The sequence below is a fragment of the Catharus ustulatus genome, chromosome 12 (assembly GCF_009819885.2).
Source record: "Catharus ustulatus isolate bCatUst1 chromosome 12, bCatUst1.pri.v2, whole genome shotgun sequence".
NCBI classification, from domain to species: domain Eukaryota; kingdom Metazoa; phylum Chordata; class Aves; order Passeriformes; family Turdidae; genus Catharus; species Catharus ustulatus.
This window is the reverse complement of record NC_046232.1, coordinates 14,019,876-14,042,630: the sequence shown is the minus strand read 5'-3', so window position 1 is coordinate 14,042,630 and position 22,755 is coordinate 14,019,876. Positions and strand designations below refer to the sequence as shown.

The 22,755-nt window shown below is 48.5% G+C and overlaps 1 protein-coding gene across 3 annotated transcripts in view; it reads right to left on the bottom strand.

The window, feature by feature from the left end:
• NTRK3 (neurotrophic receptor tyrosine kinase 3) overlaps positions 1-22,755 on the bottom strand; it is a 216,594-nt gene that overhangs the window by 170,128 nt on the left and 23,711 nt on the right. For all 3 annotated transcript variants that reach the window (XM_033070941.1, XM_033070943.1, XM_033070944.1), the window contains exons 2-3: positions 13,916-13,990; positions 12,422-12,493 (exon numbers count right to left, since the gene is read on the bottom strand). In XM_033070941.1, coding sequence (XP_032926832.1) covers positions 12,422-12,493; positions 13,916-13,990 — 147 coding nt within the window. The remainder of the gene's footprint in view (positions 1-12,421; positions 12,494-13,915; positions 13,991-22,755) is intronic.

Here is a 22,755-nt window from a genome sequence, read left to right as displayed (position 1 = left end):
TGCTGCCTTCAACCCAGCCCAGCCTTTATTTTAAAGGCCATCTCCTACCCCATGACACCTCCACACCCTCCAAGTCACTTCTTCTGAGGCATCTCCCAGCTGCACAAATCTTTGCTCAGAGACAAACCACCCCTCAGAGTTTATTGCTGCTCAGAGTCTCAGTCCAGCCCATGGTACAGATGGGAAGGTGTCACCAGATGTGGGTCACACTGTCCCTGTGCTCTGAGGCAGATCCAATGCAGGGATCTGGCCCTCTGTACTACACTCATCTCGCCCTTGTTGTGTGCAGTTTCCATTGCTCTTCTCCAAAGACATCTGGACTCTCAGAGGACTTGAGGAAAGGTTAAAAGCTGGGTCAGCCCTGCAGTTGCTTTCCCTTTGGCTGCCAGCTTCCCTGCAGGGCAGAGTCCAGCAGCATCCACAGAACTGGCCTGTCTTCTGCTCAAGGAAAAGAAAAATCAACTTGCAACAGGCAAGAGCCTTTCCCCATAGCTGCCCTCCTGCAGCCAAGAGGTCCTCAGGGCTGCACTGCCCCCACCTCATCTCTTCTGTCCCAAACTGCAGCAATTCTAGATCCATTAGACTGAAATATTACTGTACACTGGGCTTTCCTCCTGCTTTGGCATGCAGAAGTAATACTGGAGATGCGTGCCGGCTGAGGACAAGGGTTGCCAGCTGCCAGCTCCAGCAAGGGGCTGGGTTTATCCAGCCCTGTTTGCTTCAAAGTGCATTGTTCTTCAAGCTGGGAACAGACAATGACTGGGGAATGCCTCCTGCTCACAGGTTTCCAGTGAGTCCAGAGCCAACCCTATGTCTCTGTGTGAGAGAGGAGCTCAGAGCTGAGGCAAGGCACAGCCTGAGGAGATGGCATGGGATGGACAGCGATGCCCACAGGGCATTTCCCAGCTTCTCTGAGTACACTGTAATTGGACTTTCACAATATTAGAGGTTTTATTTCCAACCTTAATGATTCTATGAAAATCCTTGAAGCAATAGGGACAGGTGCTCGTCAGAGGTACCAGCCAGCTGGGAGGGCACTCCAAACACCCAACAGACACTGGGAGAGCTGGACAAGGACAAGAGCCTCAACATCAGCTCATGGAGCACAGATGTGCTGGGACAGGTACTGGTGATCCCTCTTCCTCCTGAACAGGGACTGTGATCTCAGCTGTTAGAGGGCTCTTACATCAAATTTATGTTAAAGAAAAATTCAAATATCCCCACCTACTTGGATGCCCAGAAATCAACAAGCCTTGAATAACCTCAAAGGGGTTAGCAGAGAGAAAACTAACAGCTGGGCTTGAGCCCCAATTTTCCTGACTCAGGGAGAGGTGCCAGAGTCTGGGATGCACTGGGATGGTACCAAGAGCTCTGCAGAGCCTCTGAAGAGAGGAAGAGGTATAAATACAAAACTATATATATATACATCCAGCAATAGCAAAACAACAGGGCATACGGCAGGCTAAGCTCTCGGCAGACTCTGCTAAATGGTTTCCAATTAATTAACTGATTACATGATAGAACAGAAGGGGATTCAAGTGAGTGCTGTTGACCTTTAAGAATAATTAATATCATCAGGATAGCAAAACTCGTCCAAGAAAAATAATTAGGAAGATTCTAATATTGCCTCCAAAGCCACATTGAAAGGGGTGAGGAAGGTTCTGGTTAGAGGCACAGTTCCCACGTATTTCCTAGCAAATCCATTCCTCCCTTACTCTTGCTTCCACCTGCAGATCTCCCACACACACGTGTTTCTTCCCTACCCCAGTCAATCCTCCCTCTCCTCTCCAGATCCATTTCCCTGTCACCTCTTCTACACCCCATCCCCCTTTCACTCCCCAGTCTTCCCTAAAGACTCCTTGCTCCAATCCCTTGTTGCAATCTTCTCTCTCCAGCCTGGCCCCTGCCACAGACTCATCCCCATCCCCTGCTCCCCTCTGGCCAGCCCAGAGTTCCACTCTCTGCCTTCCTGAGCCTAAGAAAGAAGCCCTGGTCCCACTACATGACATCAATCCACTTTTTTATCTCCAGTCAGCACTGGCATCTTCATAGGCTGACAGAAGGCAAGCGCTACATGGCATCCCAAAAAAGCCCTTCCCTGCTTTTCCTCAGCAGTCAAATCCATCACAGAGGCTGGTCTGGGAAGCAGATGTAAGAGATGCACAGCAACAGGAGGAAGATGGGAAACTCATGAATCCCATTACACCTCACCAAGCACATGAATGCTCTCACCTCACTGTATTTACCTTGCTTCTCCTTTCTCAGTTTGCTTGGCCCCAATGTCATGCGTGGGAGAGGGGTTGGAAAGCCATTTAGCCAAGCAGGAACTGTAGTGCTGAGCTTCTCAGGGAAGGTAGCCTGAACACACTGGGAGTGAGATTACATGAGCAGCCAACATTTCTTGTGAGGGAAGTGTAGAAAAAACAACCCTGGAATGAAAACTACCTTTGCAGCGAATAAATAAATTTCCTCTGCTGCTTATTATCATTAAAACTTCTGCTGCTTGACACTTCACTAAATTATAGATAAAAGGAAAAATGGTCTTCCTGGGCTCAGGAAAGCAGGCTGCTGCCAGAGCCCTGTGTTTACAGCAGCTAATGAAAAGAAAGCCTGGCATTAGCCTGCAGCACTCTCCCCATGTCGGCAGGGAACAGAGCCGCCTGCACCCCCAGCACTGGGAGCAGAGCTGGGCACCACGAGGGACCAGAGACGGGACAGGCAGGGGCAGTGGGCCAGCACGGGGACGTGTCCATGAGGGCAAACGAACCAGCAGAGCTGGCAGCTGCCACCTCCCATGCTGTGCAGAGCCTCCTGGCCGCAGCAGGAGGTGAGGCTGACATGCTCCAGCTATGCCTCACCAAATGACAAGAAAAACACTCAGCCTGGGAGACAGACAGCACCAGGCAGGACCTGCCTCACGCCAGGCTGCTGCCTCCCCCTGATGTCTGTGGGGTGGGCATGGGGAGCAGGGACACAGCAGGTGCTGGGACACACCTGAGCACGGGCATGGGAGCAGCTCTGCCCAAAAAGCTGTTAGCAGCAGCTGAGCACACAGGGAGGAATCCTGCTCTGAGAGGAGACCTGCCTGCAGCCACACCTGAGCTGTGATGTGACTCCTGACAGCCCCAGGCATGTTTGCCAGAGGGGGACAGGGAACTGGTGGTGACTTCATCCAGCCGGAGCCCAGTGAAGCCTGCTTGCTACACTCCACACTTAAAACCACTCCAAAAGCAGAAACACGCTTTGCCTTTGACAGTTAACACTGTCAAACAGGAATGTCTGCACACAAAAGTTATGTTTTACCCATTCTTCTCAATACATTATGTACTTAAAAAGAGCTATCTTTTGCTGGTCACTGTGAGGAATATTTTCAAATGAAAAGACTAATCACCACAAAGCACTGAGTGCTTCAGAGTGCAGCAGGCATTCCTTCATTATTCTGAGACAGCAAATTACCCACAATTATCAACACGCACAACTGGATACAGCAAACATTTAGCCAAAGCCCATGGATTGTGGTTGCAGCGAGGTTGGATGGCAGATGTCCTAGAGAACTACTCATGTGAGAAACCCCCAGACAGCAAAACAAATCCATTCACACTGCAGAGCACAGTCAGTGCCAGGAATCACTGCAGCTCAGAAAGTTAGTATTCACAGAATCTTAGAGAGGTTTGGCTTGGAAGAGACCTTGGAGATCATCTCAATCCAAATCCCCTGTCATGGGCAGGACACCTTTCACCAGGTCAGGTTGCTCAGAGACCCATCCAGCCTGGCCTTGAACACTTCCAGGGATATTGCAGCTGTCAAACAGGCAGCTGGGCAGGCTGGCTGCACAGTAGGAGAGATGGAAGAAAAAAAGGCACTGCTGGCAGTGAAATCAGCCTGGACACCCCACAGGCAAGCTCCCACGCCATGCCTTGAGCCAGCTTGCAGCTGCAGCCAGGAGAGCACAGGCAGCCCAAGAGCCTGGGGTGGGGATGGAAGGGGAAGGAGCTCGTTCCAAGAGAAGGGCAGAAGAGGCAGGGGGCAAACTGCAGGCTGGGCTGCGAGGGCAGGGCAGGTTTCTGTGAGGTTTCAGGGCAGGGAGCCGGGTCAGAGGCCAGGCTGCCGCAGGGAGCGGGGGCAGAGCAGCCGGGGCGGTGAGGAGCCGCCGCCCCTGTCCGTGGTGCTGAAGCGCGGCCCGCAGGGCGCGGGCAGGGACAGCCCCGGCCACAGCACAGCTCCCGGGGAGAGGGCACGGAATGCCCGAGCGTGGCTTCGGCCACGAAACACCACCATGTTCTGGCAGTAGCACGGCTAAAGACACGGTCACCCACAGCTCCCCGGGGAAACACACCTCTGGCTCTCACAACACACCCCACAGCCTCCTGCATCTGATGTAATTCACAGCTCACCCCTTCCCAAATACAAATAAGGGGAGGGGTTGGTGGGAAACTCCACCCTTTGACCGGTATTCTAATAAAATTTTATAATTCCAATAAAACTCACGAGTGCCTAACTTATGACATTTAAATTCCTGCCTTGTCACACACCATCATGAATTAATGTCCCATCATTCATGCCCTGTCGTATTTATTGCTCAAATACCATATGATTTTTATGTTTCTATTTTTCTGCCCTGGTGCTTATTGCCAGTATATCAAAAAGGGAAAACCAGCCCTGTGATCATACTGGCAGTAAACCAGGATCATGGAAAGAAAAATCCCAGGACAGATAACTTCTGTGGTCACTTTACTTCCACTCTTCCTGCCATGGCTCTCATTCCCCCAGCAGCTTTCAAGCAGGTTTCCATGTCCTCAAGTACCACCTCCCACGAAGGGTTCCTTTTCCCTCTCACACTGGCACAGGCAGGTAAGAAATGCTTTGCAGCATGGGCTTTGGGGAGGAAGCAAGAGGGACAGTCAGAGGCACTTTCTGGATCCCTTTCTGGTGCCTTGGGTTTTAGCTTTTATGTTTTTCAGACTCTCTGCTGCTTAGTGTGTAACTCAAACTTCGTGTTAGGTGTGTTAATAAGTTCTTCACAGGGTAGCTGGGCAAGGCAGTCCCTTCCCAGCTAGAAAATCAAGGACACTCATTACCCAAGAAGCCTAAACAAGAGTAAGAGACAAGCCAAGGGGTTGAGATTTCATAACCTGAAGCTGTGGTTGGATAGATGTAGATGAACCAAAACTTATAAAAGTGTAAAAATTTGTGACAGGGATCCTTCTTGGATTTGACTTGGATGTAGCCCCAGCCAGACTCTTGCACTGCCCAGAGTGTATCCTTTCAATAAATGCCTATTTTATTCCTTTTGCTCTGTCTAGTCTCTGTTCCAGGTCAGCCTTTCCAGGCATCACTCCATGCTGCAGTGATCTCAGAGCCAAGAAACAAGATCCATTCCTTGCCATGCCCAAATCTCCAGAAACCAGTTCATTCTGTGCTCCTGGTGGTCTCAGATGTGGTGAGGTTAAACCAAGGTACAACTATGTCTCATGTGCAGGATCTCATCCAAGAGGAATGGTGTGACACTCTTAGAAGGGGGAGCTCACCACAAGACACATCCACCAGGCCATTGTTGCACAGCCAAGACTTGGTCAGACACCAACTCTCCCAAACCCATCAACTTGTCTGATGATCACATTTTACTCAAATCTTGTTAAAAAAAACAAAAAATAAAACCAAAACAAACTATCAAAAAGAACTCTAAACCAATTAAAAAATACAAAAACCAACACACAAACTTCACATCATTGTAAGAACAGCTTCATTTTAAACATTCCCAGCATTGTGTGCAGACTTTAAAGAGTGAATGGGAAAAAAACAGGACCTTTTCAAAAACCACAGCTACCCATTTCACATGTCAGTCAAAAGACAATTGATCAAATTTCAGAAAGGGAAATAACTCTCACAATGTAACTGGAAAGATCATCTCAACATTTCAAGGGAAGAAAGGAGAGACAAACCCACAGTGAATTCCTGAGAGCCCAGGTACCAGAGTGGCAGACATGACATCTGAGAATTCAAAACTTATTTGTGACAGAGTTATTGTAACTTACATTGCAACAGCATCCTACAGCTCAAGGCCAGGTTTCATTAGAAATCATACAAGTTGTTATGCCTCAAACAGATCAAATAAAAGCAGAGAAAATAAATGTTATTCCAGGTTTTGAGATGGGGAACTGAAGCAGGACAAATCTTGGCACAAAGCATGAAGTGCTTGACTTGGAAACTCTCTCTCAGTTCCCAATAGAGTACATCAGTCACCAACTCACTGCTCCCCCTTTTATCACAGTACAACAAACCCTCTCCACAGGCAAGCAAGGCAGCCCACAGGAATAGTTACCCAGCCCTCAGAATGCAGGTCAAATGATTACATCCTGAAGGGAAGCCACAGCCCTGCAGGGCACTGGGCTCTCCTCTGGCCTTGTGCACCATGGCTGGTAAAACGCAGGATCTGCCATTGCAGCAAAAAGAGTAGCTGCAGTTAACTGCTAATCAGTCACCTGCGGCAGTAAACTGGGAATAAACATGCCATCAAACCCCTGCTGCCAATTAGCATATCAGCAAGGACCTGCACTACACTGGCATCCAGGGGACAAAGCAGATGGGGAGCAGAACAGGAAAGTTTATGGAAGCAGAGGAGATGTTACAGCTGTTTATTTTAGTGGCTGTGCTACAAGCATGCCCAGAATTTTATAGGGCTGGAGACATATGGGGGGAAAATGCCTCCCTAAGTAAATAGCAGCACAGTGATTTGATTTTGGAAAGGGTTGGAGCAGGAATATCCTTGGAGTACAAATGGGAATCAAAAGGTACCTCAGCTTCTGCCTGCTTAGGGACAGTAAAGGAATATTCACCTATTAGAACTTAAAGGCTGTTTAAATCTTTCTCATACTTCCTATTTTGCCTGTATTCATGGATAAATTTAACTCCTCTTTAGGAAATGCAAAACAAAGCACATTAAACTATCAAGAAGGTGTTTAGGTAAATACATTTTACTCCACCTTCCCAGTGAACTAGGAGCTAGCACACTGTCATTTATCGTGCCCAGCTGATACACACAGCCTTCTGAGGCTGCATTGATTTGGGAAATCAAGACCAATTAAAGCAAAACACTTTGGGTTAGGAGGAGACTGTCAGGATGGAAATGAACAGCAGTGCAGTGGTGAAAGGACAGAGAAGACACCATTGGGAAGGAGTCAGAAGGCTAATAGGACATCCAGAGTCAAGTGGGAGGTTTGCAGGCAGGCACAGGGCCTGGAGCTGGTTATGGAATGGAGCAAGATAGAGTTTAACTCTGATTCATATCTAAGAATGGCTCTTTCAGAGCAAGACAACAGATTATTAACCACTGAGCAGGGAAAGTGACCCTTGAGGTATGACCAAGAGGAAACCGTGTTCAGCTTGGAATAATTCAACATCTGATACTTTGTTTATTTCTTTATTTAGTCTAAGATCTCAATCAAGCTCTCAGACACACAGAGCAAGGAAAGTGAAGCTTGCCAGCCTGGTAGAGGGTTGTCTGCAGCCCTCTGAATGCACACAGGGCTCAGTTTCTGGAGTGCTACGAGTCCTGTTCTGACAGCACTGAAGAGGGCAGAGGGGTAATTCACCAATTTCATACTACCTCAGCCCCCTTCATTTTCAGGGGATGCAGCCTTGTGTTTTTTCTATCTAAACCTAAACCTGTAACATGACTCTGGGAATCCCCATGCCAAACCTACCAACTATATTCAACACCAAGGTACCAGTTCATCTGGCACTGCACAACTGCCTGGAACCAAACCAGAACACTGAACCCAAACCCCATCCTCAGAAAACACCACAACCTACAAAGAACATTCTGGGAAGCTACAGATTGATCACAAATCAAATCTGCCATGAAAAGAAGTCTATGTATCATCCAGCTCGGTCTTTAAAAAGCAAAGCATGTCCCTGCAGCATTCCTGCCAGCACCTTCCCCAGTCCTCGTGTTGAGGAGAAAGAGACCAACATGATCACACAGATAAAAACACCTGTGAAGCTGGTCAATTGACCACACCAAACTAAAAAAAACAATTGCACACAGCATGAACCAGCCCAGGGTCTCCATTTTAAGACCTTTGGGTGAAGACTGGAAAGGAAAGCGTGATCTTCAACCCTGTCCTCACTCTGGCAGGCAGCACAGAGAGTGCTCTTTGATAGAAGTGGTGTCTGGACTGGCCCACAAACCAATTTAGAGCACAAATAAACCTCCAGAAGACAGTTTAAGAAGAGCCTCTGATGCAGACAGAAATAGCAATTATTAATTTTCTAAACAGAAATCTGACTACTTAAGCCTTATTTAAAAGCATGCCTGTCTCTGTAATTACAGAGCCTTAATTTGTTTTCTTCACTACACAATAAATAAGGTGTGCACAATTACCCTCTGCAAATACAAGGCAGTGCCTCCTGACTGGCTGGTTGAGTACGCAGCCGCCCAGGAAAACATTCAGAGGGAATCACAGCCTCTCAAGTACCTGCTCCCAGGAAAGGGTGACTCAGGCACTGCAAAAATCAACTTGTCTGGCTGCAGGCACAGCCTGCTGGGGCCCTGCTCTCCTGCATGCACAGCTGCACTGTCCCACAGCCACTGCAAGTCCTTTCCTCCCCTGTGCACCAATTCCTGGTGCACTGTGAAGCTCAGATCTGCTGTGGAGTTCCCAGTGCTTAATGAGGAGCATGTTAATGCTGAATTCTCCCCCACAAGGCACTATAACAACTTCTCTTTACTCTGCTTAGTTTCATGATATGAGTAGGAAGTTGATAACCTCTTGACTTGTAACCCTCTATCAAGTTGAAATAAATTGGCCAAAGGTTTCCAGTGTCATTAGGAGGACAGAGAGTGAGAGCATGCAAGGCTCTTTCCTCTCTAAGCTGTGCTAAACACAGCAACACAGTAAATATGTATTCAGATGGTTTATATTTCTCAAATTTAGGAACTGTACCATCTTAGAGTTTTCTTGTACAGCCTCAAGCCAAAGGTTTTCTGTCAACACAAACATTTCTTCTGTTCAGCTGCACCACCTGCTAACACTAACATCCAGAAACCTTGGCTACAAAGGCTCAGTTTTCCACAGCCCAGACCTGTTGGTCCTCACATCCAGTGCATGAGATTGTCCAGGACCATCCCTGTAACAGCCAAAGGGCTGCAAAACATGCACAGAAATTGGACCAGGAGCCTACCAATGCAACTTCCCCCACTGAGATGATCTCAAGTAAGGATACATGACAGGAAGATATCCAGTTTAGATCAGACACACATCCACCTCTATTTAGCACCCAGCCAGTATTTGTTGTAGAAGGACTGAACTGTCTCAGCCCAACCACCAGCAGAAGATGTAGATCCATGTTGCAGAATCCACTGTTATATTTTGGATTATCTCTGTAGCAGTGATAGGCTTCGTATCTCCAATGACCAGACAGGTTATGGAGCCCTAATTGTCCTCATTCGAGGAGAAGGAAGAGGAAACCAAAGCTATTTCTAGATTCAACCTCTGGCTGACAGTCACCCACCTCTCCTCCACTGATTACATCGGCCTCAAGCCCCTTGCACTTAATACAGCTAATTTCAAACCTTAAAAGGACAGGCATGACCCTGCCAGGCTGCACTTTGGAGCACTCTGAGGTTTACCAATTGAGCAGCTGAATGCTGAAAATCCCCTTCGTGGGTTTCCTGCCTTTCCTCCCTGACTCTGTGATGGGGAAGGGGGAAAAACCAAGCCAAGCTGCACCCAAACCCTCACAAACCTGAGCTCCTGCAATTAGAGCTGGGATAAGTGATCTGCTTGTGATTGCACAGCTGGGGTCTGAAGACAAGCGCGTGCACAGAGGAAGGGCCAGAAATAGATGTTACTGGGAGAAGGCAGAGCTATCTGGCCCATCTGAGAGGAGGAAACCTTGATGAAAGGCACTGGGGAAAAACTCAGTTCAGCAGGAAGTTTTGATTTAACCCAGGATGGGAAGGGAGGTGTGTGTGGGGTGGAAAGAAGCTTTTGAGTCCTCAGAATTTGTACACAAGTTTTAAGTGGATAAAAGTGCTCAAACCCAGCTTGTAACACCCTGCAAAGGTCCAGCCTAAGGCCCCCACCACCCTGTGCCAACCCTCCCTGGCAGTGAAGGCACTCTATCATTTATTAGACACATTTGTCACCTTACTGATTCAGCTCCACCAGCAACCACCCAAACAGCCACCAAAGGAGAGAGAAAACCAGGGTGGCAGCAGAATTGTGCAGCAGTAACTCCACAAGGCTAAAGCAGCGCCCCATGGTCCCAGCCTGCACACAGCCCCACCACAAGAGGATTGGGACAGTATCCTTCACTCCATCCACTACTGTACCTGGCCACAGCAGCCCAAGACTTGCAGCAGAGTGACATTTCCATTAATCCTTTTATCCCTGGCTCCTACATGCAGAGGCTGCAGAAAATGTCAGGCCTTTGAGCTGAGCTCCCAGGGAGACAGAGCAGCCAAGGAGAGGCCTTGATGTGCTGGCAGAGTGCTGAGGCCATGGAGGGGATCCCAGGTGGCACCAGCACCTGGCAGGCTGTGCAGAGCCTCGGGAGCCACCCTGGCTGCAAGGGAGCATCAAAGGCTGAGAGCCTTTGGGGAGCAGCAGGGAGTCCCCAGCCCTGCAAGCACCAGGTCTCCATCCTGAGCTGTCCAGCATCCCCCACGGGGAACATCCACACTGCCAGCAACAGCATCAAAACCCACTGGCAAACACCAAACAAATAATATACTTACTGGCCTCAAGCTCCAAAAGGCAAGGGAAGAAAGATGTTAAGAACATGATCAATCTTACAGGGCCCAAGCAGTAAACAAACACATATTTCATCACCACGTACCAATCCTAACTCTTGACAGAAGATGGATGTGGGGTTTTTTCCACTCACAAAAGTAATTCCAAAAGACAAAAACAAACACTTTGGGGAAAAGCAGCAACAATTGCCTGTGTACACATTAATGGCACATTTCAGCCTCAAAGCAAGCATACACGGCCTTTAAACTCCTACGACAACCAAACTAATTTCATCAGGAATCAAATATTATTAATTTTATCTGCTAGATACATAAACAGCAATTGCACAATTGACAAACAACCCTCAAAAAAAAGAAAAATCAATTGAGAGTGGTTCAGAGAAAAGGCTTCCCAGGAACAAACAACTACAGAAAACACAAAATAAATGCTACAAATCAAAATAACAAAGAGCAGAAATCAGGAATATCCCAGTGGTCAGAATAACGAGGGTTTATTATGAAAATATGCAATTCTTCAGGCTCAAAAAGGCTCAGTTCATGTTCACAATGCCCTCAACTATTCATGCCCTTTGGTACAGCAGATCTTCTATTTAGCAAGTACTTTACTGTCACTTAGCAACTGTAAATGGTTTTCCAAAAAGGAAGCTTTTGGGGTTTTTCAGTTCACATCATCTCTGAGCAGACATCAAAAGACAAATCTATCCTGCTCTGCAGGTCGCATCCATCTCCTTGCCCCAGGAACAAGTCTGTATCGATGGCCCAATGCGCCCACACACTCAAATGGAGGCACTTTTTTCACTGAAGAAGCCACTAGCACTTTTCAAAAAAGCAGGGATAAACACAACCTCCCATTCAGCCCATCAGCTCGTGCCCGAGGCCAGGGCCTCTCACCAAACCCTTTTCACCTTTCATATCCACAGTGGAGCAGGGAGGGCTTTGATCTTGGACACAACCACTCTGACAAAATATTTCAAACCCACGGAGCGCCTTGCACAGTGGCCTGAAATTCTGGCTTTGCTTTGTCACCTTGGGAAAAGCAAATACACATCTAGAAAAGAAAACAGTGCCCTTGGCCTCCAGGATGTGGAAATTCCCCGCGAACCACTCTAGCTAACAATGCCCCAGCAGCTGGACACTCGTGTGATGTCCCAGGATAACAGAGCTCCAACCTCTCCGCACAAAGCATCCCTACCCCACATCCCCTGCAGACACCACTTTAAGTCAATAATTAGCAGCAGAGCTGGCAGCTGAATACCCCAGGATTTGTGTCAGAAAAGCAGCCTTTGGTTAAAAACTAATGAGCGGGGCAGGCTCTGGCTGTGTGCTGGGGCGGGCTGCTGCCCCCAAACTCCGCAGAAAGGGAAATGTGCAGCAGCCACCAGGCTGGTAATGATGCTCGTTAGAGCAGCCATCAAAGCCAGGGCAGTTGTTAGGAGCCCAAACCCCTCAGCTTCCCAGCAGGAGCTCTCCCCATCCTGCACTGTAGCCCATTCCACTTCCCTGTGCATTTTGCTTTTCCATCTCCTGCCCTTTCCCACCTCTGCCTCTCTTTCCCCACCAGCATTCCTCTTCATGCTCCTTGCTGTCCCCACAGGGGACCCACCTTGGGAACCACATTTCCACAGGGAGAAGAGGCAGAAGGGGACAGGAGCCCTTGGCACTTACATGTAGTGCAGGTGGGGGTTCTTGGCAAAGGCTCGTGGCTGGATGTTTCGTAGTCCTGAGTTCCTGATTGTCCTGCAGAGAGATGCAGAAGGGCAGCAATGGAGTCAAGGCACACAATTGCTCTAAAGCCCTGCTCAGCAAGGTGTGCTGGGAGCCTGTGACTCCTCCCAGGCCATTCCCAGGAGGAACATCTGTCCCCAGGCAGCCTTGATGAGCTATGAGCAGAGAGAATTTCAGGTTTTTCATCTCCATCTGACAAGGTAACACGGCACTGGCTCAGCACAGAGCTGCTGCTGGGCAAGGCTCTGCTCCCACATCCACCAAGGCTCGTGGGGTGGCACAGGCCATCTCCTGCTCCTCTGCTCTCCCTCCAGCTCCACAAGCAGCACTGCACAGGAAACCTAACCACAGCAAAGTCATCTCCCATCTTCATACCCAAGAGGAAACCCTGCTGCTTGCAGCTCTGATAAGGAAGGGTATTCTCCATAGGGAATTCTGGATCTTGAAGGAAGAAGAATCCTTTTCACAGCCTACTTTGGAAAAGCTCTATCAGTACTATGACCAGGATTTCTCAATATTCTCAAACACATGGTGAGACTATTAGGGATTGTCCTGTTCAGGGCCAGGAGTTGAACTTGATGATCTTTGTAGGTCCCTTAAAGCTCAGCATGTTCTGTGATTCTGTAAATATCTGCTGTCTCTGCTGCTGTGTTGAGAACAACAGCCAGCCTGCTTACCAGGGTTTTGTGTGTTAAAAGTACAGCTTGCTGGAATTTGGTTACTGAGTGCTCAGCCCCATACAGCTCCTCCAGCCCACGTGGGAGCTGTCCTTAATGTAAAGCTCCCAGTGAAACACATTATTAGAGTCTCTGATCAGCCCTGAGCAATACTCTGCATCACACATGCAGCATCCAAGGCACTCACAGATCCAGAGGAGGTAGGAGGGGGAATTAAGAGACTGGGTGGCATCCTTGCCTGGCCAGGCTTCCCAAGCATATGCAAAGTCCCTTCAGCCCTGTGGACCCAAGTTTCCCCTCCATGACGCACAAAACTGACCTGTCCATGCTCAGAGAGCTGTGCAGGGAGCTGCAGTTCCCGTATTGCACAGCACCACCATGATGGCAACTGCACTAAATGAGGACCAACAGCCCAGCAATGAGGGATTGGTGGAGACAGCTGGAATTTTACATTGTGGGGCTGGAATGAGTCAGAGCAACACATAAGTCCAGAACGAGAACAGCAGGGGAGAGGAGAGGTCAGGGCTGATGTGTGTTGACAGAGCTGTCAGGAGCTAGCAATCCTCCTCCTCACAGACCCAGCCAAGACCAAAAAAGCATTTCATCTCCATTTTGTGGACTCCCATAGCAAAACAGAGTAGATCCAGCAGCTCAAACTGGCAGCATGGAGGCTGCAGAGGGAAGGAAGCTGTGGCTCTGCTGGAAGCAAGGGGCTGCCCAGGCCCATTCCCCTCCCCAAGGCACAGGACATACTCACAGCCTCTGGAGTCCCGTGTACAGCTCCATGTCAACGGCGTTCAGTGTCTGCAAGTTCTTCCAGTTCTCTATGTGTCTGTGGAGAAGAAGGAAAGGCTCAGCTGTGGCACAACCAGATGGCTGCAGAGCCCATGCCAGGGACAGCACACAGAGGGAGGATGTCATGCCCTACCACCCAGCCCCATTCTGCTTTCCCAGCATGTTGGAAAAGTCAAATAACATGGGTTTATCCACAGTTTCAAGCATGGAACTTACAACCAAGCCATTGAATATCCTTGCCCAAGTCATCGCCCCTCACTGCACACATCAGTGAACAAAGACATGGCTGAAATGGGTCGTGCAAAAAGAGTGAAAGCAAATGAAACCTCTCAACAAAAGCTTAGGGCCTAAATTTAAAAAGTCATATTTATCCAGTCTCTAACTGGGATGGATAAACAGGGTGCTAGTCTTTGCTGGCTGGAAGTGCTGCTGGCAGGAGAGCACCAAGCTCAGTTTGGAAACATTGCCTTTATTACAAATTCCTCAGTCGCCTGGGGCAGTCTGGCAGGTATGTTATGGAGAACAAAAACAGAAATAGATCTGTCACCGCAGGAGCGTTTTCAGTAAATATTAGAGGCGGGGAAGGTGACAGATCAGCAGGCCCAGAGAGCAGGGTCCCCTGTTATCAGCAGCACAGGAGCGATGCTGGCAGCAGCGTGGCTGCCTGGCTGTGGCCACAGGCTCTGCAATGCTGTGTGGCGTGAAAGGAGCTCAGTCCTCATCTCCCAGGCAGTCTTTGGCCAGTTCTGCCTTTCTCCCAGATTAAACTCAGACAGCCTCCCACCAGAAACACAAACATTTTCAAGAGGGTCTTTTCTGAGAAGCAGGTGGAGGTAGTCCTCTCTAAAAGTCAGCTGAGGGGGGGAAAACATCTGGCAGGTCCCCTCTGACAATAAGTGAGAGGAGCCCAACTTTGAAGTCTCTGAACACGTGCACCCAAGCTCACATCTGCCTTGATGCAATAGTTGGCTTTGGACCTACCCTGGAGAGGGGAAACATCTCCAAGTGATGAAAGGTTGGAGTGATGAGAAAACACTGAGAACTATCCTGTCATTCTAGGAAGGTTGCAGGACCCCACATGGTGGTCCAGAGGGTGAGCAAGCAGAAGAGGGATCTTAGATCACTTACGGAGCAGTCACAGGAGCCACAAGCTGCTCCTCCAGCATTTGCTGTGCCTTGTGCTTGCACAAGAACAGATTAATTAGCAGGAGGGAAGTACATAGACCTACTTGAGCCACACCCCAAATAATATCCATCTCAAAAAAAAGTAAAATACAAAGCTTGGACTAAATCTCCTCATGTTTCTCTGCTCTCACCATGCAGATCCCAGTAAAGCAGAGACCCACAAGAGTCACCTCTGCTTTCCACATGTTCCATAATTTGTCTGTGTGCCCAGAGGGGTTATTCTAAGGACACAGCACAAGCTCCCAAGTGCTGCTGCAGGACAGGGTAAGTCACAGTTCATTCCCAATGCCCTGCTCATCAGCTCAGATCGCCTGTGTCCCAGACAGAATGAGAAACAGGACATTATTACAGCCACTCTGTGTTCCCTGCCATTGTCTATGGCCCCTGTGAGCACTGCCAGAACAAAACACAGACTGGGAGGAGTCAGTCAGGGGATCCAAGAGCTCAGTGAAACACTTTGGAGTCAAGGCAGGGCTGCCAGCTCAGGCCCTGGGCCATGAGATTGCAGGACTGAGCAAGGCAGGTTGGAAACATTTCCTATCTGCAACTCCTACACAGCAAAGTGAGGGTCCTCCAAGAGAAAAGAACACGGGAAGGAGGAATGGTATGGTCTTGGTTTACCACCAGGGCAAGCTGAAGCTACAGCATCCAAGCAATGACCTTCAGGGAGGGATGGAACAGTCCTGAGCCAGGAGTTATGGAGCAACCACAGCTGGGAAGGAGGCGGCGGCCAGATTGGCTCTTGTTTTATTGATTGTGTTTGCTAAAAAAAGTCAAGGTTATTTTTGACCTGACACTCAAAGCCATGTGGGCAGCATTCTAGAAGAGACAGAAAAAGGCCTGAGCTCGTTCCCAGTGACATGCCCAGGCGTGAATTTGCTATGACTCAGCACTGGTGTATGGGGGTCTCCCCATGGCAAGCCCCCCTACCCCACAGTGACATAACACCAGACTGTAAATACAGCTCCACAACCTGTATTCCACCCTCCCAAACAGAGCCCAAGAGCTTCCTGAGCCAGATATACTCCAGTTCATTATTTAACAGAGACATACCACACCCAAAGAGAGACAGGAAAAACAGCAGGGAAAAAACACATGCACACACAAATATAGGATAATCCCCCAAATCAGCAGCTGCTTTATGTAGAGTGCAACACAGAGAAATAACAATTAGGTGCACGCGTCAGCAAGGGTCTTTAAGTCCTTTAAAATACACGAAATCCTCCCTCCTCAGGGATTGGCAGAAATTACTTTTTCCCTCTTCTCTCTGAATTTTCAACTTTGCATGAGTTGTACCCTTGCTCCTAGAAGTGACAAATCAGTCTTGGTTTACAAGCACCTCAAAGATACACCAGGAAAAATATTTTCTTTGATTTCCTTTTGATTTAGAAAGGATGGTGTAACTTTGCACTGGATGGGTTGACCTGAACCCACTTAAAAAACAAAACAGAAATGCATCTTATTCGGAAAGCTCGAGGAGTCAAGCTGTGATTGCAAAATTGGCAGTGGTTGCACAGAAAAGCGAACCAACCAAGCAGAGAAACTCCACCCCTGAAACTTAAGTCCCTCTCATGTCCTTCAGTACCTCAACTAGCTCCCCCTCTTTTCCTTCCAGGGTTTTGCTTGCCCTAGGAATTTTATATCCTCCCACTTGCTGCTGAAGACTGAGACCTTCCCTCCTCCTCTGCCTCGGTTCATTAACGCGGCAGGAACACGGGTGCCTGGTTCACACCAAATACAGCTGTGACAGCTCCCAGCCCTGCCCTGCTCTCCTCAGGCAGGCGTTGAGGTATGAATTACAGCCAGTGGACTACAGTTTATTCCTCCCTGCACATCTCTAAGTACATATTCCTGTGGCATTCCTCACTTATTACTAAGGCAAAGTGCTCTTCTGCAAGACCCAATAGCTTCAAGAGCATTACCATGCTCCACAAATCCTGAGGAGCTCACCACATGCAGATCCACCTAGACTCATATCCAACTTCTAATCGAGACCATATGAGGTGCATCACTAACACAGATGATGTTCCTCACTTATTTTTTGGGTGGAGAATGGAGGGTAGGGCATGTTTGTTTAAATACTCACTTCCTTCTCATACTTCTTGTATGTTAGAAGAGTCCTGCTGGTCCAAGTCCCCTTGCTTGCACTGCAGAGCTGAATTGTACCATGCATTCTACAGACCAAGCAAATTCCACCTTGGGAGTAAAAAGGGCTTTGCCCTCCCAACTCCAACAGAAATGCTGCACCTCTCACTCCTTACCCAAATGCACTCGCTTGCATTTTACATCCGGCTTCTCTTGGGTCAAAACTGTCTTTGCTTAACAGTTCTTTTTCTTTCCTGGCACTTCTTCCTCCCTCTTTCTCGAGCAGGAGCCAGGCCTGCCCTGCTATCATTCACAAGCTACATGATGCCAGGTCTTCTAAGGCAACGCATCTGTACCTGTGAAGTGCCAGGCAAATTGTCTCAAGTGCCCTGAAGAGACACTAACTCACATCCCAGAAGTGATGCAGACATACTGCTCAGGCACAGTCCTGGCAGCAAGCTTATTTTGCTTCTGATTTCACACCCAGCACAACTAATGCTCCCACTTGGTGATTAATGCAAGAAGACCCGCTGTGATAGACACATAGAAAATGGCCTTTTGCTTTGTCAGCCTATTTAAGTCCCTTTTCCTTGAGCAGGAGTGACCAGAAACACAAAGCAGTCTCCAGATCTCACTTGTGTATCAGCATGAGCAGCTCCCCAGTTACACTGAAGAAACCATGAGTTGTAGCCTGAGATCACCCTGGCCTTTATCACAGCCCCATCAGGAGGATTGTGTTCACCTCATTATCAAGCATTGCACCCAGCATTTCTATCCAGCAGGTCATTTCCTAATCAGTAGGAAAAGCCTTGTTACACCCACATTTATATTCACCCCACTTGGCATTACAGTGTCTCTTGGGTTTGTTACTGCTGCTCTTCCCATTGAGCAACCATGAACAGACTTTGTGTCCCCACAGCTCCAGCAGAAAAGCACATGAGCCCATTCCTGCCTCTTGTGCCAGCATCCCCAATAAAAGAATGAGCCAACATCACCTCCCCAAAGCCTCAGCAGTTCTCATCTTTCAACACCTCCCACCACAACCTCACCTAGCACACCTGAGCCAGACAGTGTCTTCTGCAGAAAAACAAACCACTTGTGATGTAGTGCAGCATCATATTAACCTCTCATCACAAAGTTATCTCTTTGCTGAGGAAATCAGCTGCCTTTCCAAAGGAAGGCACGGGCATAGCCTGACAAAAGTTAACCTTAGGACACCAACCCTGCATCACATCTCATGCACCCACAGACATGCTTTACAACTTGTTGAGAGCCTTGGAGGCCACTGCAGTCAGACCAGTGGTCAATCCCCAGCTCTGTGCTGTGTCCCAGTTAACAGCAAACCTGTGAAATGTGAGGCCCTGTTTGTCAGCTCACATTCCTCTCACAGATCCCACGTGGAGCCAGCAAGGTAGCCAGGTGTCTTCGCCCTGCATCGCACAGAGATCAGAGACCTTGCTGACCATAAGGTCACCAACACACAGCATTAAGGTATCAGGTCTTGAGAAGGTCCAGGACCTTGCCCTGCCTGCTGGAAGGGGGCTGGTAGCCAACAAACCTGTGGGAACAGCAATTCCTTTCATTCCCAGAAGGAGTGCCTGTGTCTGACAAAAAGGTGACAGGTGGTATCACCGTCTTGAAATTGCACAGCTTCACGTGTTCCCCTTCCAGCTCAGGGCCAACACAGAAAGGGAGACTGGAATATCCACTGGGATTAAACACAGCCAGGCTCATTTCATCCCACATTCACAAGGCAGAGGTGAAGAAACAGCCTCATGGCAATTTACTTGAGGCTACTTAATGCGTCTGGCCTTCCTTCACCCTCCTCGTACAACAGGGATAGCATTTGTCTAATCTCTCTCAGCTTTGTGGTCAATAGCTAAAGAAGGCACCCAACAAGCACCAAGTGTCACACAGCATGTGTGCACGTGTTCCCCAAATCTGTGTCTATCCCAAACTGGAGGGGAGTGACTGTCCCCACGGATGCCATCAGCTCCAATCTGCGCCAAGCAGATGACACGTCCCTGCTGGGCAAGTGCCACCACTCGTGTTTGGGTGCTGGGCAGTGAATAAGCTGTGTGCCAGCAACTAGGCAGCACCCCAACACATACACAAAATTATATAATATATATATAGCATATGTATGTATAAGGAAGGCAAGCAGAGCACTTGCCTCCTCTCTCTAGGAGTGCAACAGGAAAATTGATTCGTCACCCAGGCATATTAAACCTTGCAATCCAGACAGACACATTAGCTTTCAATTACCTGATATGTTTAGCATTATAAACAAACCTCCTGCATGCCAGCTCCAGACCATGCAAATGGGAACTTGATTGCAGCAGGAATAAAGGAAAGACATGTCTGGACCCTTGACCAGCAGGAGCTGCCCCCTCCAAGCAGAGCTGCTGCGATGGTGATGGGAAAGCTGGTGCAGGTCCCACACAAACCCAGGGCTAAGCTCAGCCATTGTGGCTACTGCCAGCTCCTTTTATCCATCCCTCACACCTACTTGAGGCTGAGGAAGCCATAAAGAAATCAAACATCTTTCAGTTTATATAAGGCACTTATCACATAATTTAATAACTAGAGGCACAAAGGACTTGATTCCCTCAATATGAGATTTACAAAAGTGAATTGGTAAAAGAAACGTAAAGGCAAATGCAGTTGAATAAAGATGTACAAGGACAACATTTTCCCCATTTAAAGCACAATCTTCCCTTTCCCAAAAAGCATGGAAAGGTCACCCAGCAGTGGATCATTAAGGATAATTTGAGGTCAGTGGGAAAAGGAGGGTATAGAAAGCAAATCCAGCTTTGTAGAAACAATTATGAGCATAACCCCACAGTGTAATTGTGATTTGTCAAGGTAATGATCATAAAACGCGACTGAGACAGCTCCCTCTGTGCTGCTCTGCTGCTCCTGCCAAGGTCGTGTCGGGGTACGTGGGTGCTGCAAATGTGACAGGGATGCACTCAGCCCCCAGCCCAGGGCCCAACCACATCCAACCCAGCATCCAAACCAGACCCTTCCAGAAGGGCTGAGCAAAGGAGAAAGCTCCCAATCCCCAGCTGAGGAAGATGTGGGTACAACACAGCTCCCCACAAGCCACTGCATAGAGACATCTCAGAAAATTTTCCTGGAGGAACCTGGCTGCTAGACACAAGCTAGTCACAGGGCTAAAGCATTCAGAGAGCACTCCCCCACAGAACACTTTTTACATGAGTCCAAACAAATTTCACGTTTGCCCCAACAGCATCCACAGGGTGCAGAAGAGCTGCTGCAGTTGCAATGTCTAAAGATTGTCATACAGAGACCCCTATCACAGAAACTGCCCTGAGAAACAGCTTTGAGCTATGCTGAACAGGTTGGGTTTCTCTTCCCAGGCTCTGCCCTTATTCCAACCTGCATGGCGCCCATAGGGACACACAGGAGCTGGACATTAAAACAGCAGTGCCAGCACCACCAGAACCTCATGCTTTGCTTCTGTCCCAAAAGAGTCTCTCAGGGTTCACTGTGCCCCATGTTTGTGCATGCACCATTTTCCTTTTATGATCTCCTTAAGCCTCTGCATCCCCCACCAGCTCTGGAGGGTGACTTATGGAGCAGAGAGCTTTGCTTTTAGGGACAGTGTGTCAGTGTTACTAGAGGACAGCAGGCTGCCTGGACACAGCATGGACAGATGGCTCAGCACACAGGCAGCAGTATGTTCCCGTTAGCACACACTGTATCCAGAGTTTTTCTGTGTAGGGGATTATTCCCAGGCACATGCTTTCAGAAAGGAAAAAATAGGTGTAAAGTAGGATAGCAGAGCTGCAGAATTACTGTGGGCAGCAGTACAGCTGCTACCACCACAAATACCTGTCCCAGTATTCCATCAGCAATACTCAGCTACTCCTGGGCAGCCCTGGGGTCCCAAGCAAGGACTGAGGTGCTCAAAATCACTCCAGTACTGAAGAAACCTCAATTATTAGAGACAAGCAGCAGTGCAAAAACCTCAGAAGGAAACTCCCAAGGGCTGCAGCATCTCCTGCATAGGGAGCAGGGTTGACAGGACAGTGCCCCAAAAACATCTCTGTGGTTCCTGGTCAGGCACCAGCTCCCTGCCCACCGCCTTGGCACCTCCCAGCTCCTGCAGGCTCTCTTCCTAACTCTTTCTTATTTATTCCCACGACTCTATGGCCCCTGCACAGTCCCAAACACCATCTAGAGTGGGAAAGCATGAAATGGGATGAGCTGTTTTGTCCTGCAGACATTAATATAAATACACAAAAACAGACACCTTGAGTGAATCACCACTAAAAGCAGCACTGGCCAAAAGCTCACTCCTCTTATCCTCTGAGTGGCAAAAACAATTGTATTTCCCCCAAAGGACATTTCTTTCATAACTCTTTGGCAGGAGAACCTACAAAGCCAGTGTTCTGTGCCCAGATAGGTGCTTCCCACCACTGGACATGGATCTGGGGTACACGGAGCAGAAACTCCTGGCTCAGGACTGCTCACATCAACCTGTGCATGTCTAATCATACCACACCTCCAAAAGAGCCATGCAGCTGGCTAGGATGGGAGGGCAACTCAAGGAGAGGGAAAAAACCTTTCCCTGGGAGTTTTACACCACATAAACCTCAGAGCAAAGCTGCAGCCTTTGGGCTCCTGCACCCGTGTAAAGCAAAAGAGAACCTGCTCTTCCCCAGCTCTGCAAGCAACTGCCATGCCAAAGGAAAGGAAGCTTTATCTACAGGATTTCATATGCAGAGAGAGCCAGCAGTGTGCAGCATTTTGTGGTCTTTAAAGATCAAACAGCATTTTAGAGAGGAAGCAGCACCCTGGTCAAAACTGGCTTCGGTAATCACATTCTGCTTTATTAACCCTCCTTGCAACTTCAAATTGGAAGTCAAATTCCCTCACACTTCCATCTCCAAAAAGGTCTCGGGATTTTCAGAAACCAAGCTACAATATTTTTAAATATCTATATATATATGTATGTATGCATATATATACACACTAATACAGGCAAAAAGGCTGCCAAGCTCTGCTCCAAAGGCAGCTGTTTCTCCCCTGGAGACCACAGTGCCTACACACATTAGCAAGACAATGAGATGTACTAAAGGTACAGGATCACTAGAGTTCAGCTTGGCAGGAATAACTCTTGGTAAAAAGCAGTGCCAAAGAACATGTGGTAGAAAGGACACTCCCCAAAAAAGACACAGGGCCTTGGAGATGGTCAGGACAATATTCTGGTAGACTGCAGTAGCTGAGCTGGGACCCAGAAGGGAGCACTGCCAGCACAGGCACTCACTGCACCTCACGCTGTGCTTGAAGACAGGAAAACGGATGGAGGAGGAAAAGGAGAAAATAAAATCTCCCACAAACTGGCTGTTACTGTGATGGATGGCACTGGGAATGAGGAGGCAGGAACAAGAGTCCAGCAGAAGCAGACGTGAGAGGCAGGAACGGGGCTGTACAAGTGCCATGGTTGGGAGGGGCTGCAGTCCTTAACCCAGACCTGCTGCCACCCACCCACACAAACCCATA